This window comes from Chiloscyllium punctatum, chromosome 32 (genome assembly GCF_047496795.1).
Source record: "Chiloscyllium punctatum isolate Juve2018m chromosome 32, sChiPun1.3, whole genome shotgun sequence".
Taxonomy (NCBI): Eukaryota; Metazoa; Chordata; class Chondrichthyes; order Orectolobiformes; family Hemiscylliidae; genus Chiloscyllium; species Chiloscyllium punctatum.
The window spans coordinates 45,382,627-45,400,755 of record NC_092770.1 but is presented as its reverse complement, the minus strand read 5'-3'; the positions used below and the strand labels follow the sequence as shown (position 1 = coordinate 45,400,755).

The 18,129-nt window shown below is 38.7% G+C and overlaps 1 protein-coding gene across 2 annotated transcripts in view; it reads left to right on the top strand.

Annotated features, from left to right (window-relative positions):
* The window catches only part of LOC140458133 (voltage-dependent L-type calcium channel subunit alpha-1C-like), a 703,829-nt gene that overhangs the window by 600,593 nt on the left and 85,107 nt on the right, over positions 1–18,129 (top strand). For both annotated transcript variants that reach the window (XM_072552243.1, XM_072552244.1), the window contains exons 21-22: positions 767–826; positions 4,671–4,777. In XM_072552243.1, the coding sequence (XP_072408344.1) occupies positions 767–826; positions 4,671–4,777 (167 nt within the window). The remainder of the gene's footprint in view (positions 1–766; positions 827–4,670; positions 4,778–18,129) is intronic.

The window sequence follows — 18,129 nt, the reverse complement described above, 5'->3', positions numbered from 1 at the left end:
ACTTACGTTTTGACTATTCAAAACTCTAGTGAAATTCATAACCCTTTTGGTATATTTCGGATGATATTTCAGTTTTTAAATTTTGTCGATGTTCTTGTAAATCACTTATGACTCAGTGAGATTTGTTGAACAGCTGCTGTGAGTTTGTTCCACTGCATTAATGTTATTTAAATTTTTGTTGTACTTCGTTCAAAGTACTTGCAGTCGCTAATGAAATCTGATTCACTTGATCAAGTTGTGTATATTTTATTTTGTAAACTTGCTGGACTACTCCTAAAGTACTGACTTTAAACCTATGTCAGGAATTACTGTGATATGACATTATTCATTACTGAAGGTTTAAATCTAATTTAAACATGAAACTAGATGAGATACAAAGAGATGCATAGCAAATGGATGCAAATCAATCATTTATAATTAGAATAATGAAGAATATTAAGCAATTCAATACTCAAAGAACAGAAGCAATTCAGGAGATCAGTTAGTAAAAAATGAAATGCGATATATTCAATTGCTGTATGGGAGTGGCCCTTACATAACCATCTACAGGTATATGTAAAGTGAAAAAATAACAAATTTCTGATACACCGTGAATAACTTCACAATGCATCATAGCAAATCTGCTCAAAATTAACATTTTTAACCCTCTGTTGAGATATGATTATGGTAATTGTATCCATACTTTTCAAATTCTACTCATTCACGTTTGTGATGCTTTGCTTATAGAAAAGTGTGCTGAATTTAATGCTACTTTCTTATTTTACAGGTGCTTACCTATGCAGATTATGTCTTCACTAGTATCTTCACAGTAGAGATCATATTAAAGGTAAGGTGTATAAATTATGTTTGTGTGATTTTAAAAATTTACGCTTGTTTATGAACAATAATTGCTAAAAGAAATTAAATGATTCGTCATGAGTCATTTTATGAAAAGACAAACTTAAGAAATTGAAAACTGAAGATCCAGTGACTCATGAAGCGAGAGCAACAATGTTCAAGATTATACCCATACCAGTTTACATATATACTTTCAGTTGGCAAGATTACAGGAGTACATAAGCAGAAACTCTAACCTAAAATTTTTTGTGGGCTTACTGATTATGGTAAATGTTTCAGTAATTAGATGAAATACGTAAGTTTTCATTTAGAGGTCAGCTGGCACAAGTCAGAACTTATACAGGAAGAAAGTCAGATATGTTAAATCTTGAATCTGTAGTAAAAGACATCTAGCTACACTATTAAGATACGACATTTGATGGCCTGAAAAAGGACAATTCATCTAAAACAAAGCAGAAATTGCTGGAGCAACACAGCAGGTGTGGCAGTATCTGCAGAGAAAAAGCAGAATTAACATTTCGAGTCTAGTAAATTTTCAACAATTCATCTATAATTCTACATAAAGCATGAATTACATATTGGCAATTGTACAAATATCTTATAACTATTCAGCTATTTATTATGAACTGGTGGTATTGAACCTCATGTATCTTTTCAGGAGTCAGAAGCCAAACACCTTTATGAGCTAATAATTGTATTGAATGCTGTAGCTTAGACTCATTAGTATTGTTAATATTTTAGATATCATGAAAAGGTAATTAACAACGATGAAAAGGGAAATCAATTTGGATGTGGTTGAAAGTCACTCATTGAAAGCGTTATTGATATAATCATATACTATAACTATATGACACTGATGTAAACCTCAACATAGTATAAGTAATTATCCTTATATCAAAAACTGCAAATTCTTGATGTACCATGAATAATACCATGTAGAGCTGCTAGAATTTGGTTCTTTTGAATTCTTTTCAATTAAATAGTTGTTCTAATTTTGACCAACGTCAGAACCATAGTGAGAAAAATGGACCAGATTTTTCTGATAAGTGATGCACAGTCATATTTCCACTCTGACAGTTCTCTCATGGTGCAGAACTCTTAGGGGAAGGACCTTGCCCCCTTTTAACGCAGTTAGCTAACACATTCTGAAATGTAATAGTCCAAAATCACAGACTTTGTCAACTACTGTCAAAAGGTAAGTGCCTCAGTTAAGTCTGAGTTTAGGATGCCAGGAGGGTAGGCTTCTATATAAATAGGGTTCCAGATGGGATTGTGTGCCAAGTGGTATATGGTAGGGTAAGATGCCAAGTGGGTATGGGGTAGGATGCCAGGTGGACAGAGTGTGAAATAAGTAGGTTTGAAGTGGGTAGGGTGCCTAGTTGATAGAGGTGGCAAATGGATAAGCCACCAGTTGGGTATGATGCCAAGTGGGTAAGGGGTGGGGTGCCCAGGTAGAGTGTCAAGTGTTTTGGAGGCAGATACATGATGCAATGTTTTTGGTAGGTTGTGGTAGATGGGAGATATCAAGTCTTCAGGAGTAGGAGAGGAGAGAAAGGGTCGGATGGTGGGATTGGGTCCAACAGTAGGCAAAGAGAAATTTGGGCTTGTGGGGACAGAGGATGATCAGTTACACATCCAGGGAAGAGCTGCAAGTCCCATAGGGTAGAGGTCGATCAGATTCAGAGCAGAGGGAGAAAGTGCCCAGAGTGGAAAATATTCGGAGGGGGGGTGGCAAGTTAATGTTATTCTGGAGTAGGGAAGGGAGTTACAAGCTCCATAGCAGGGAAAGGAAAGTGTTGGGTCTGGAGCAGGGAGGCGATGAAGGGTCCGGGGTGGTGGGTAGAGGATGATTGTGGGAATACAAGAGCAGGTGTCAAGGCATGGTCTAGAAAGTGTAAAGGGTCTGGGTAGTTGTAATTGGGTGTATATGTGCTTAGCATGGGATTAGTTAAATAGTTACGCAGGAGTAGGATGTTTTTGCGCTGTACAACTGTATGACTCTATGATTCTTGCATCCATATTTCACAAACTACTTACATAATTTCTGTCTCCTGGCTTTGTTTTCCCCCTATGCAGCCTATGCATAGGACCCACTCATCATAGTTAAGAGAATTATTTTGACCCAGTTGAACAGTCTTTGACTCCAAGAATAAAATTAATGCCTTCATTTCAGATTGGCAGCACTGAAACTTCTAATTTCTATAATAAAGACAGAAAGTGCTTGAGAAACTCAGCAGGTCTGGCCACATCTGTGGAGAGAGAAACAGACTTAACTTTGTGAGTCCATTGACTCACTAATTCTTCTGTAACTAGTCTTGTCTTTCAGTAACCAATCCCTTCAAGTATTGCATGAAAAAAAAATAAAGCATGATTTATCTTCTATGGAGAAGGAAGCTCATCCAAAAATGTTTGGCAGATTTGACATGCATGTGCAATTATACGATAAATTGGAATTCTCATGGTGAAGTGCAATATCAAGTTCAGTGAACACAACATAATCAAAACCAAAAAATTTTCTAGCTTAATCTGCAAAAAGTAAATAGGTTCTAGAAGTTAAGTTTCATGTAGGTTCAATTATTTTTTGACATTTTTTTATAGTTTAGCATGAGAAAGCTCTTGTATTGATGCTCATTGGGTATTTTTGTTTTGTGAACCTCAACTGGCCAGTTTCATTAGGATGGCCAATTTATGTCCAATGCTTACCAGTATGTGAGGGCTCTCAGGTTAGCATTTTCAAGTGCAAATTCCAAACATTTTCTGAATCTTGATAAATTTCTTAGCTTTTCAGTGCTTAAAAAAAATACTTCCAGAATAGAAGAAAAGGCAGGCATTGGTGTAAGAACAAGTTACTTATGCCATTCAAAATCAGTTACATTTAGCAAATCAGAAGTAACATTGAAATTGCAACTGAGCAGAAACAGCCATATAAAGATTGTGGCTACAAGAGAAGGTAAGAGGCTCAGAATTCCATGGTGAGTAATGCACTTTTTGACTCCACATACCCTATCGGCCATCTACAAGCACAAGTGAGGAATATGATGCAATACTCTCCACTCACCTGCATGAGTGTGGCTCAAAAAACACTCAAGAAGCTCAGCACCATTCTGTACAAAGCAGCTTGTATGGTTGTCATGTGATTTCCCACTTTATACTTTCCTTTCATTTACCATCGATGCATAGTGTGTACCAATTTCATCATGCCCTTCAGCAACTTGCCAAGGTTCTTTCAACAGCACCTTTCAAACCTGCAACCTCTACCGCCTCGAACGACAAGCCCAGCAGCTGCATGGGAACACCACGACCTCCAAGTTTCCCTCAAAGCCACATACGAACTTGACTTGGAACTATATCACAGTTCCTTCATTGTCAATAAATCAAAATTATGACGGATCCTTCCTGAAGGTACTGGAAGTGTATCTACACCACAGGAACTGCAACAGTTCAAGAATGTGGATCATCACCACCTTCTCAAGAGTAATTAGAGATGGGTAATAAATTCTGACATAGTGAGATCCACTCACATCTTTTAAATGAATACATCCAAAGAAAGAAATGTTGGTGTAAGATTGTGTAGATATGGGAGAGCAGTCATTTGTAGAAAAGTCAAATGTTTTGACAACTTATTTGTTTGGAAATTTTCCAATTGATTTAAAGTCAAGCCAAAGATAAATCCCGGTGCATCAGTTTTCATGTGGAAATAATCCTTTAATTCATATCTATTTAAATATATCAAAACTCAAAACAATGTTTTTACAGTTGTCAACGACTTTGTTTTAATTACATTTCATTTGAAAAATATCATTATAGTCACATCTTTGTATCACTTTTCATAGATGACCGCCTATGGTGCATTCATTCACAAAGGCTCCTTCTGCAGGAATTATTTCAACATACTTGACCTGGTTGTGGTTAGCGTCTCTCTCATATCGTTTGGAATGGAGTGAGTTATAAAGTAGTTCTTTTTGTGTTTTTTTAACTTAGTAAAAGTTTTCATATTGTGCCAGTGTAATTTATCAGAAAATTTGGATTGAGAAATATTAAGCAAGTTGGAACAGTTTAAACTTTATGGTGCCCCCAACCTACCTTATCTTATATCTGCTTTATATAATGTTTGAGTCATGTGTAATGGTTGAGATAGCATTTCAAAACAATAGCATTGGAAAGAAAAAAAGTATCAGTTCAACCTACAGTGACATCAACAAAATCAAAAGGGTAAAGTTACACGTCGTTTATTTTAAAACAAATAAATTGTAGTTGAATTTGTTTTGGAAAGTTTGGGAAGATTGTACTCAAATACTCCAGATCCAATTAAGATTGTTTCTGAAAAGAACCTAAAACTTCAAACACTCTAATAGCTGAAAATGTTAAAAAAAATTAATTAATTGATCTCTGTAATAATTCATTTTTCAATTTCCATCCAGATAATTTTATTTATCAATGTGAAAATCAGATCAAATGTTTTATACTTATATTAAAATGTGCATGCAGTAATTGTTAAAATTAGATGTTACACAAAAGATCAATGGTGCCCAGGGATTTGCTACACCAAAGTATTAAAAATATTGAATCATTAATATACATATTTTGTGGTTACACATTTCCTAGTCATGCTAAAGGCTTTTCTAATCAAGAAGGCAAAGAGGACAACCAAGGAATTATGCATCAATCAGCATAACATCAGGTGTTGGATAGTAACATAGAAACATTCAATATAGGAGTAGGATCAGGTCATTTGCTTCAGCCCTGCCCCATCATTCAGTATTACCTAGGCTTCCCTTGATCTTTTAGTCCTAAGAACTGTATCTACATCTTTCGTGAAAGTCTCTAATATTTTTGCTTCAATGGTTTCCTGTGACAGACAATTCCACAGATTCACCACTCCCTGGGTGAAGAAATTTCTCCTTATCTTTTATCCTAAAATGCTTATTCCTTATCCTTAAACTGACACCCCTGATGCTTGACTTCCTGGTCACTGGAAACATCCTTCCTGCATCTACCCTGTCTAATCCTGCTAGAATTGTCTGGGTTTCTATGAGACTCCCCCTCACTCTTTCAAACCGATCCAATCTTTCCCTGTACCACAGTCCCACCAACGGAGGAATCAGTCTAGTAAATGGTATTTGCACTCCCTCCATAGCCACCATGTCTTTCCTCAGGTAACAAGACCAAAACTGCACACAGTACTCCAGGCGTATTCTTTGTATAATTGCAGCAAGACTTCTCTGTTCCTGTACTCGAATCCTCTCGTTCTGATGGCCAACATACCATTTGCTTCTTCACCGCCTGCTGCACCTGTATGCTTACTTGCAGTGACTGCATGAAGTGACTCCAAGTCTTATTGCAACGCCTTCTTTCCAAATTTGCCATCACTCAGATAATAATCTACCTGCCTGCTTTTGTTATCAAAGTGGATAATCTCACATTTCTCCACATTATATTACATCTGTCATGTATTTACCTATTTAATTAACCTTTCCAAATGACTTTAAAGCTTCTCTGCATCATTCTCACACATATACCCCTACCAGCTTTCTATCATCTGCAAACATGAAGATGTGACATGTAGTGTCCTCATTTAAATCATTAATGTATATTGTGAATGGCTGAGGGTCCAAGCACTGATCTCTGTAGTCACTGACTGCCGCTCAGAAAAAGACTTGTTTATTTCTATTATGTTTCCTGCTTGCAAGCCGGTTCTCAATCCATTATTCTGGGTAATTACTAAAGTTTGACATTAAGGGTGCAATGAAGGAACACCTTGAAATTTTTCAGCTTATCAAAGAGAGCCAACATGCTTTTATAAGGGATAGGAGTCCTCACAAGTGTGACTAAAGTTTTTGATGATATACTGACAGTAGAAACCAGAAAAATGTGTATGATTATTATTTATATAGACATGTAGAAGGCATTTGGTCAAATCTCTCATAACAGACTATGGACTTTATCATACTTATATATATATATATATCGGTATAACTTGAGTTATGGTATAACTTGAGTTATGGTGAAGTGTGTGCAGAATCAGGTGACGAATGCAGCAAAGTCCATGTCAACACTGGAAGCAACTTACACGATCTTTCATGCTTTTCACACACTCCATGATGAGATTCTAATTAGCAATGGCTAGTTGCCAATTGACTGTGACTATTGCTTTTTAAATACTTGTTAACAGCCCAACTTACTTAATTAATATTCAGCCTCCCATCCTACCAAAGCTGCTAATCAAGCTGGCCATCAGGAACACTCAATAAGGAAACCAGAATGAGCAGTTGGCAGCTTGCAGCTTGATCTGAATGATCTCTCTGTTGGAAACTGAGCACCATCAAGTCAGGGCATATTCCATAGTCACCTGCCACATGCACCCCATGTCTGTGGAAATTGACATCTGATATGTGTCAACCTCTAAGAACCCTCAAAGCACATTTCCAGTCCATTTACAGAATGCTTCTGCACTTCAGTAATGCACCTTGGGCTACAACCTTGATTATCATTGTAATGCTACAGCAAGGACACTGTGCACTCAGAAACATGTACCCAGCTCATTGACTTGACAACATTGCATTTCCTGGCCCTTTACTTGCTCTTCTGCCATTCACCCACTCTGAGCTTACCGGATGCAAACAGCACCCTGTACTGTATTGCCTTGTCTTGCCTTTTGAGTTTTCCATGCTCAGCCATAGATATCAAGCTCAATACTACTGCCTTGTCATGTTGTTTTGCAAAGACGCAAAGCCTGGAAAATTATCTTAGTTGTCCTCGGTCAAGGACTACTCAGAGGGTCCTAGCAGTATCAAGGACAGCTTGTGATATCAGTCCAGGTCGTGCTCAGAGCAATGAGTTTCAGGATCCTCTCTTCATAAGGTGTGAGGAACTGAAGGAGGGCCAGCATATCAACTGTCAGGTTTTTTTGTGTCATTGTGGGCTTTATGAAAGAGCAGCAGGTTTTACTGGAGATTAAAGTAGGTGGCTCAGCTATTTCTGGGAGAAAGTGAGGACTATAGATGCTGGAGATCAGAGTCAAAAAGTGTGGTGCTGGAAAAGCAAAGCAGGTCAGGCAGCATCCGAGGAGCAGGTGAGTTGACTTTTTGGGCATAAGCCCTTCATCTGGAATTTTGGGGTGGGGGGGTGCCCAAACGAGCTGAGAGATAAATTGGGTGGGGGGGGTGGGGGAGGGCGGCGGGGAGCAGATGAGCTACGTGAACGAGTAGGCAATGTAGAAGGCTTACAGGGTTCATGGTACTAGGGCAAGTGAGAGAGAATTGGGAAGATGTTGCAGGCAACAGTGAGAGTAGTGAGGCACAAACTGTGGTGAGAGATGGGTAAAGTAGCCATAATAGACTGAGGCATCAAAGAGAAGATGATGGAACTTACCCTAGTAGAGTGGAGAAGAGCATTGATCTTCTTTGTAATGTGCTAGGACTGGTCTAACTAAGGTGGCAACCTCAGACAGAACAGGCATGGTCTGGTCTTCTGGCCTCCACTGCTGGCACTGGGAGAAGCAGAAGTCCTTTCTTGGCATCACCCTATCAAGCAGGATCTCCAGCACAGGAACTTGTCTGCAAAGCAGCGTGCTTATTCACCCCTGTTTGTCATATTTGGGACAAATGTCAAGAGTTGTTCAACGTATTTCTGGACTGACAGTGCTTGCTAGGTGTACAACAATCTTTTAATGAAAGCACAGGTGCAAAAGATGTTGCTGACTTCCAGGATATCAAGTAAAGGTATAAGATAGTGTAGAAATTGGACACAAGGGATATCATATAGTAATTAATGAGGAGTGTTTGGCAGTATTATGCTGCTCACCTCTTTATGTATGTGTTGTGCATCTACGGTACAATGATAGAGCTATTGTGTGCTCACTTGGGCTTGCAGTGTTCGCCATTGTTGGGGCATTTCAGGATTTGCACCACCATCACCATATTTAAAGCCCAGCTGTGCACCGAGTCAATCCAAGTCAATTGTGAAAAGCAGTTCCCACACTTCATGGTGGAGGGAAATGAAAAAGAAAAGCTTCTGAGAGCACATAGGCAGTCACTCTTAGTGACTCTTAACTCGAAATAGAAACTCACATTCTTAAGATTAGATTAGATTCCCTACAGTATGGAAACAGGCCCTTTGGCCCAACAAGTCCACACCAACCCTCCAAAGAGTAACCCAACCAGACCCATTTCCCTAATGCACTGTGGGCAATTTAGCACAGCAATTCACCTGACCTGCACATCTTAAGTATATTTCAATTTTGCGTAGTCACTGTCTGATCAACTGTCAAAGTAAATACAGCTAAAGAACCAAGCTGCCATACTTCCAAGCAATGCATTCCATACTCACTGTCCAAAAACATTTTTTTTTATACAAGTTGAACAATCACTTCTTTGATTTTGTACTCTCTGTCCCTATCATTAAAGTCAAGGACACTATTGTGTCCTCTTTGTTAATTGTTCTCTCCATCTGTCTTGCCACCTTCAATGACTTGTCTACATATACACCCAGAAATCTCTGTTCATGAACCCCCTTTAGTATTGTACCTCTTATTTTGTATTATTTTTCAATGCTCTTCCTACCAAAGTGCATCATCTCACACTTCTCTGCAGTGACCCTCATCTGCCACCAATCCGCCCAGTCTATCAACTTGTCAATTTCCTTTGGAATTCTGCACTATACTCAGCACAGTTTACAATTCTTCCAAGTTTCATGTAATCTGGAAACTTTGAAATTGTCCCCTGTATATCAAGATCTAGATCATTCATATCTATCAGGTAAAGCAAGGACCCCAATATCTAAGGAACTCCTCTTCAAGCCTTGCTTCTTTGATCGTTATTCTGTCTACTATCATTCAATCAATCCGCTTTGCTACCATGACTTAATAACTTTCCTGTGTGGCACTATATCAAACACCTTCTGAAACTCCAGTTATACCGCATCAAAATTGTGAACCATTATGTTATCTCTTCAAAAACTTACACCAAGTTAGTTAAACACAATTTCACCTTTAAAAATCCATTTTGAATCTTCTAAATCTGCCCATCTTTTCCCATGTGAATATAAATTCTCTCCCAAATAATTGTTTCTAGATCTCATCTCACATTCACTTACCTCATAAACCAATAACTACACCACCTCCAACTAATTACCTTCCCCAGGCCCTGATCTGAAACCCCAAATTCACCAGCTCTGGACCCAAAACCCATTTTACCCTCCAAGAGCTGACCATTCCCCCAGTTCAGACATGCCCCTCCCTTGCCTCTCCCCAAATTGACCCTCCTCACCTGCCCAAGGCCTAATTCTTCTTCATCCCCCAACACCTAACCTACTTCACCCACTCCAGAGCTATCCACCCTTCACTCGTTTCAGACAGGACAGAATTTTCCCTTTTTCTGCACCTGATACTCGATCATGCCACCATTCCTGCCCATCCGAAAGTACCAAAACCCCTTCCCCCAGTTTAGACCCAACTCCACTTCCCCACTCCAGACTCATTCCCTCTTCCCCTGTCTCAAACATCCCCCCTCATTCCCTAAACTCAATACTCACCCTCCTCTGCCCTGCTGGACCCAATTTCTCCTGCCCACTGTGACTGACACTAAATACTACATGGTAGGCTGTCATCTTGTTTTCTGATATTCTGGCATGCTAGCTTCCCTGGCACCCCATCTCGTCCACTTTTCAGTGGCACTTTATATTTTTAGAAGACGATCACTATACACATCAACAAGTTCTATTTATAAACTGTACTGTTATATTCTCAAAGAATATTAGCTAATTTGTCAAACATGATTTCCCTTTCGCAAAACTATGTTAAGTCTTTGATTGTTTAGGCTTTTCTTTAATAATGAACACTACGATTTTCCCAATGACAGATGCTCGGCTAACTGGCCTATAGTTTCCTGCTTTCTGTATCTCTCCTTTCTAGAACAAGATAATCATATTAATGGTTTTCCAATGCACTAGAGCCTTCCTGAAATCCAGTGAGGTCTGTAATATTTCGATGAATGCCACACTATCTTCGCAGCCACTTCCTTTAAAAACCATCAGGTCTGGTGACTTGTCTGTATTTAGTCCCATTCATTTGGTAAGCACTTTGTCCCTCAAGATAGACAATGTTCGAAGACCTTTCCTCCCATTAACATCTTGCTTATCTGTTACAGAGAAGTCATAGAATCCCTACGGTGTGGACGCAGGCCATTCAGCCCATTAAGTCCCCATCAGCTCTTGAAAGGCCAACCCCATCCCCGTAAGCCTGCATTACACATGGCTAATCCACGTAGCTAACACATCCCTGGACATTAAGGGCAGTTTAGGATAGCTAACCAACCAAACTGCACATCTTTGGACTGTGGGAGGAAACCAACACAGACAAGGGGAGAACATGCAAATTCCACACAGACAGTTGCCCAAGGGTGGAGTCAAACCAGGGTCCCTGGTGCAATGAGGCATTAGTGCTAACCATTGAGCCACTGTGCTACCCCATTTGGGATACTTGTAGTTTTCTCCACAGTAAAGATGGATATATGCCTTAAATTGATTGGATGCTCTCCTTGATCATCTTTGTTAACCACAGGTGGTGCATCTTCTCATTGAGTACTGCTTTCTGACCACAATCCAATAGGGTGAAATGATCATTCCTTGTTTACAAATTTGTTATTGCTCAAAAACTAAGTAGTCTCTATTTGTATTACACATGGAGCACGTGGAAGAAGTCTGTCCACTTGTTTGTTCAGCGGCTTCGAAGAGAGTTTTTTATCTGTTCATCTGAAGATTTGAAAGCTTATTGATAGTGGACTTGAAGGGAGTTTTTTTTTCAACTAAGTGCTTGACATTTTTTATAAGATTTTAAGTGTTTAATTTTTTTTATCTTTTGTATGCTTAAGATTAATGTCTGTGGGTAAAGAATGATAGTTTCTTTTGGTGCTATTAAGAGCTTCTTTTTAGGCTTAATGCCACTGAGGGCATTCAAGAGACACAGAATATGATGATGCATAGTTTTAGAAAGATGGTTACAAAGCAGGATCAGTCAGATAGATGGGTGATTGTCAGGAAATGTAAGAAAGTAGTTCAGATGTGTCTTGTGGCTGTTCCTCTCTCAAACAGATATTCTGTTTTGGATACTATTGAACAGGATAGTCTCTCAGAGGAAAAAGTGTAGTCAGATCTTGGTCTCTGAGAATGAACCTTAAGGTAAGCTAGTCTTGTCAAGTATGAAACAATAATTGGTATAAGGAACTCTTGTCAGGGGCACAGACAAAAGATTCTGTGGCCAGGAGCGTTAATCTAGAATAGTATTTTGCCTTTCTGGTGCCAGGGTTAAGAATGTCTCAAAATGGTTGAAGCATATAGTCAAAGGTAGGAATGACATAGTTAGGGAAAGGGTTAAGGCTTTGTAGAGTGAATATAAGAGGCTAGTTAAAAGCTTAAAAGGCAGAACCTGAGAGGTAGTAATCTCTGGTTTACTCCCAGCTTCATGTTCTAATGAGAGTAGGATTTTAAAAAAGGCAGATAAATCAATGGTTGAAGAAATTGTGCAATGTGCAAGGGTTCAGATTTTGGATCATTGGGATCTCTTCCAGGGCAGAAAAGTCCTAATCAAAAGAGATGAGCTTCATCTGAAATGGAAAGGGACCAATATCCTGACGGGAGTTTTGTTAGTTCTACTTCAGGAGCCTGTAAACCAATAGAGGGGATGGGGATTGGGAGGGTGCAGTTCCTAAATAGCAGTTAAAATAAGTAGATGAGGATGGTTCTGAATCAGAAAAGAGCAAGTTAATTCGAACAGACAGGCAAGAGCAAGTCAAAAAACAAGGTAACTCTGAAAAATTAAACTGCTGATGAATTCAGGACATGCATAGAAACATAGGAGTGGGACTTTATAGCTATTACAGAAACTTAGCTAAAGGAAGGATAGGGCTGGCAGCTCAATGTTTCAGGCTTTAGATGCTAGAGGAAGGATGGATAGGGAGGCAAGAGAAGATGGGGAGTGGCATTTTTTGATTAAGGGAATCATTACTACTGTAATTATAGAGGATATTTCTGAGGGATCATCCAGTGAAACTGGATGGGTAGAAAGAAGAAAGTGATGACCACCTTCATGGGATTGTACTATAGGACCCAATAACCAGAGAGAGGTTGAGGAGCAAAGATGTAGAAAGATCTCAGATATATGTAAGAATATCTGTTGTAGTAATGGAGGGTTTTAATTTTCGAATCATTGACTGGGATTGTCATAGTGTTAAAGGTTTGAATGGTGAGGAATTTATTAAATGTCTTCACAAAATTTTTTATGTAAATGCACCTATTAGAGAAAGAGCAAAATTTGACCTTCTCTTTGGAAATAAAGCAGGTCAAGTGACTGAAACATTAGTAGGGGAACACTTTGAGACTAGTGATCACAATTCCATTAGTTTTAAAATATGGAAAAAGTTAAAGTTCTTAATTGAACTTTAATTTGATTAGATTACTTACTGTGTGGAAACAGGCCCAACAAGTCCACCCCAACCTGCCGAAGTGCAACCCACCCAGACCCATTCCCCTACATTTACCCCTGCCCCTAACACTGCGGGCAAGTTAGCATGGCCAATTTACCTAACCTGCACATTTTTGGACTGTGAGAGGAAACTGGAGCACCCAGAGGAAACCCACGCAGACACGGGGAGAATGTGCAAACTCCACACAGTCAGTCGCCTGAGGCGGGAATTGAACCCAGGTCTCTGGCGCTGTGAGGCAACAGTGCTAACCACTGTGCCACCGTGCCACCCATTGAAGTAAGGCAAATTTTAATATTATGAGACAAGAAATTTCAAAAGTTGATTGGAGTAGACTGTTCGCAGGTAAAGGGATGACTGACAAGTGGGAGGTTTTCAAATGTGTGATAACAAGAGTTCAGAGGCATTATGTTCCTGGATGAGTGAAAGGTAAAGCTGGTAAGAATAGGGAATAATGGATAAATAAAATATTGAGGCTCTAGTCAAGAATAAAAGAAATTTTATTAGATATTGACAACGGGGATCATATAAATATGTTGAAGAGTATGAAGTGTGTAGGGACATTATTAAGAGGGGAATCAGGTGAGCAAAGAGGGAATATGAGATAGCCTTGGCAGATAGATTAAGGATAATCCAAAGAAATTCTACAAGTACATTAAGAGCAACTAGAGCGAGAATGCAACCCTTTAAAGATCAACAAGGTCATCTATGTGTTGAACCTCAAGATCTGGGAGAGATACTAATTGAATATTTTGCATCAATTTTTACTGTGGAGGAATAGATGGAGGCTAGAGAACTTGGGGAAATAAATATTGATATTTTTAAAACAGTTCTCAGTTCAGAAGAGGACGTGTCGGAGGTCTTAGAAAACATAAAATTGGATAAATCTCCAGGACTTGATCAAATGTTTTCCAGGATGTTGTGGAAAGTTAGGGAAGAAATTGCGGGGCATCTAGCAGAAATGTTTGTATCATTTAAACCACGAGTGAGGTGCCGAAGGACTGGAGAGTGTCTAATGTTCTGCCTTTATTTAAGAAAGGTTGTAAGGAGAAGACTGGGAACTATTGACCTGTGAGTCTGACATCAATGGTGGGTAAGTTGTTAGAAATGATTCTGAAAGATAGGGATTTACATGCATTTGGAGAGCCAAGGAATGATTACGTATAGTCAGAATGGTTTTGCGCGAGGGGGGAGTCATGTCTCACAAACTTAATCAAGTTTTTTGAGGAAGTAACCAAAAAGATTGATGAGGGCAATCTTGCCATATTTTCCCAACTAACTGATCATTGTCCATATCATTCAGGGACTGGGAAAAATCATCCCTGTCGGTTAAAGTTGAAGTCCATGAAAATGATTGCAATTTAGGAATTTGGCTAAGTAAAAGGACACAGCATGTAGGATTAATGAGCAGGTATTCTAATTGGCAGGATGTGACTAGTGGTGTCCTGTGGCATCTATGGGGAGGCTCAGCTATAAACCATATTTATTAATGGCACAGATAATGAAGCATAAAGCCACCTATGTAAATTTATCAATGATTCGAAATGGTCCAGATTTTAAGAGTAGGCATAAAATGGCAGTAATACTGATAGATTAAGAGAACAGATAAAACCATGGCAAATGGGTTTCATTGTGTAATAATTTATTTTGGACCGAGAAACAATGAATATTATACGTTTTAAATGGGCAGTAGCAAGAGACAGTGGAGGCCCACAGAGAGTTGGGGTCCCAATACATAAATATTGACATGTCTTGAACAGGTACAGAAAATACCTCTATATAAGGAATAAAATACAGGTATGTAGGAATCATGTTTCAGGTGTATAACATGTCAGATTATACCTGAAGTATCGTCAGCAGTTTTGAGCATTGGGAGTTAGTGTACTATGATTTTACCAGGATGATTCTGATCTTCAAGGTTTAAACTATGAGGAGAGATTGCACAAACCAGAATTATAATGCATAGGCATGATTTAATCACAGTTTCAAAATTGTTAAGGGGAAACAGGAAGATATAAAGCAACTATTTTCATGTTTGTGGAGTCTAGGATGAGGAGAATAATCTAACAGTTAGTGACAGACCATTCAGCAGTGAATTTAGCAAACACTTCTGTACTCAACGGGTGATAGAAATTTGCAACACTCATAAAAATGATGATTGTTGCTAGATCAGTTGGTCATTTTAAAACTTAAGAGTTTTACATTTTTGTTTTCAGAATGTGCTATAAGATTTGGACTTAAGGCAGGTAGGCTGTCCTCATTTAAAGTTATTGTTATATTCGTCAAAAATTGCAACTTTAAGTAAAATGCCTGTAGGCAAGGCCTATCTCTTTGCAACAAAAGTTGTAGCCTCACATTCCACCAAGTTTGGTCAGAAATTGCAAATTTTCCACTGCTGTAATTCCAAGACACCTTAATGTATCCATTCTTTATTTTGAAAGGAGGACTTTGCTCCTTTTGGGAATTGCTAATTTAGAGCATTTCTCTGAAATATCTCAATTGGATTAAGCTTTTTTTCAATTGGATATACATGACAACACAATTGTGAATGTACTCCTTGCACTTGCAGTTGTCTTTACTAGGTACTGTTGGATACATTTGCTCACTATTTGAACTCACTAACATGTCAAAATTTATACGAGTTTGATCCACATCTACAAAACAGGGCAATCTTAATCCATTCTTTTATGTCACCAAGTTCTGATAGACTCAGTGAAATCCTGATCTTCTGTTGTAGTAAAAAAAAGTTTCTCTTCCAAAATCTTGCACATCATCAAAGTCTGTCTGTGGAATTTGCAGTGATACATCATCAAAACTGAGAGTCCATTAATATGATTTTGATTGATGTAACTTTCTGACTGTGGCAACATACTCAACGTTCTTTCGTCTGCACATTCATTCCTAAGCTTTGAAGATGGTAATCTCCATTCTCTAACATTTTTCTCTGATGCCCTGCATTCTCTAGATGTGCACAATGTTTTGTTCTGTAATGTCAATGATTTTAAGTTTGAACATGGCTGTGTATATACCATTCGTTGGTACCAACTTGCCATAGAAGAGGGTGGGATTGGAAGGGAAAACTCACCTGCAATTTATGATATGCTACCATAGATTTGCAATTCCTTGATTCTCACAAAATTAATTCAGCTTGTCCCTCACCTCCTGTACCATCAATAGTTTCTAGTGTTTTATTGAATCGCTAGCAGCACCCTCTGCTTCTTCATTTTGTATCCTCCCCTACAATTAAGTGTTCAGTTTAAGGCTGTTTTTTTTTTATCCCAGGCCAGTCTTGTATCAGAAATCTGAAGAATTTATTTCTTCATGCATAAGTTCTGGTTCCACTGCTTTCTGTAACTTATATAAATGATTTGAATGTGAACATAGGAGGTACGGTTAGTAAGTTTGCAGATGACACCTTAATTGGAGATGTAGTGGACAGCAAAGGTTACTTCAGAGTACAATGGGATCTTGACCAGATGAACCAAAGGGCCGAGGATTGGAGAGGAGTTTAATTTAGAAAAATGTGAGGTGCTGCATTTTGGAAAGGCAAATCAGGGCAGCACATATACACTTCATGTTAAGGTCCTGGTGAGTGTTGCTGAACAAAGAGACCTTGGAGTGCAGGTTCATAGTTCCTTGAAAATGGAGTCGCAGATAGACACCATAGTGAAGGCGGCATTTGGAATGCTTGCCATTATTGGTCAGTACATTGAGTATAAGAGTTGGGAGGTCATGTTGCAGCTTTGGTTAGGCCACCATTGGAATACAGCATGCAATTCTAGTCTCCCTGTTATAGGAGGGATGTCGTAAAACCTGAAAGGATTCAGAAAAGATTTACAAGGATGTTGCCAGGTTTGGAGGTTTGAGCTAAAGGGAAAGGCTGAATAGGCTTCCCCAGAATATCAGAGACTGAGGGCTGACCACATAGAGGTTTATAAAATTAAAAGGAGCATGGATCGGGTAAATAAGGTCTTATCCCTGGGATACGGGAGTTCAAAACTAGAGGACATAGGTTTAAGGTGAGAGGGGAAAGATTTAAAAGGAACCTAAGGGGCAACTGTTTCACACAGAGGGTGTTTCATGTATGGAATGAGCTGCCAGAGGAAGTGGTGAAGATTGGTACAATTACAACATTTAAAAGGCATCTGGATGGGTATACGAATAGGAAGAGTTAAGGGGAAATATGGGCCAAGTGCTGGCAAATGGGACTAAATTTACTTAGGATATCTGGTCGGCATGAATGAGTTGGACCGAAGGATCTGTTTCTGTGCTGAACATCTCTATGACTCAATGAATTCAATATCAAAGTTAACATAGAAGTCTATGGCCTGTTTGATTCAAAATTCAGAATCAAAGAATAGCCCAGATTGTCCTTAGTAGCAATGTCTAAATGGGATCATTGACAATATTAGTGTAGGGCAATGCATTTGTGATATACAACACAACCATACTAATTTCTTCAACAAATAATCTTGATGTCACATAGAGAGGATAAAATTTATGTTGCACTGTTAATGATCTGCATTAAACAAAATGGCATTCAAAAATTCTAAGAGCAATATCATGTTTACCTCTGCCTGCTTGTTAGGATCTGAGAATCACACCAAAGATGAAGTCACAACATATTACTCCACTTCATTCAGTAATAAACTTTTCTTTTGAGTGGATTGGAAGGATACCCACCAATAATTAATGTGGTTATACAGATTGCTAGCTAATAATATCATGGACACCCAATTACTATTTTTAACAGAGGTGAATTAAACAGCATTTATTTGACAAATTAAAATGCATTTATTTCAATGCAAGGGGTGGG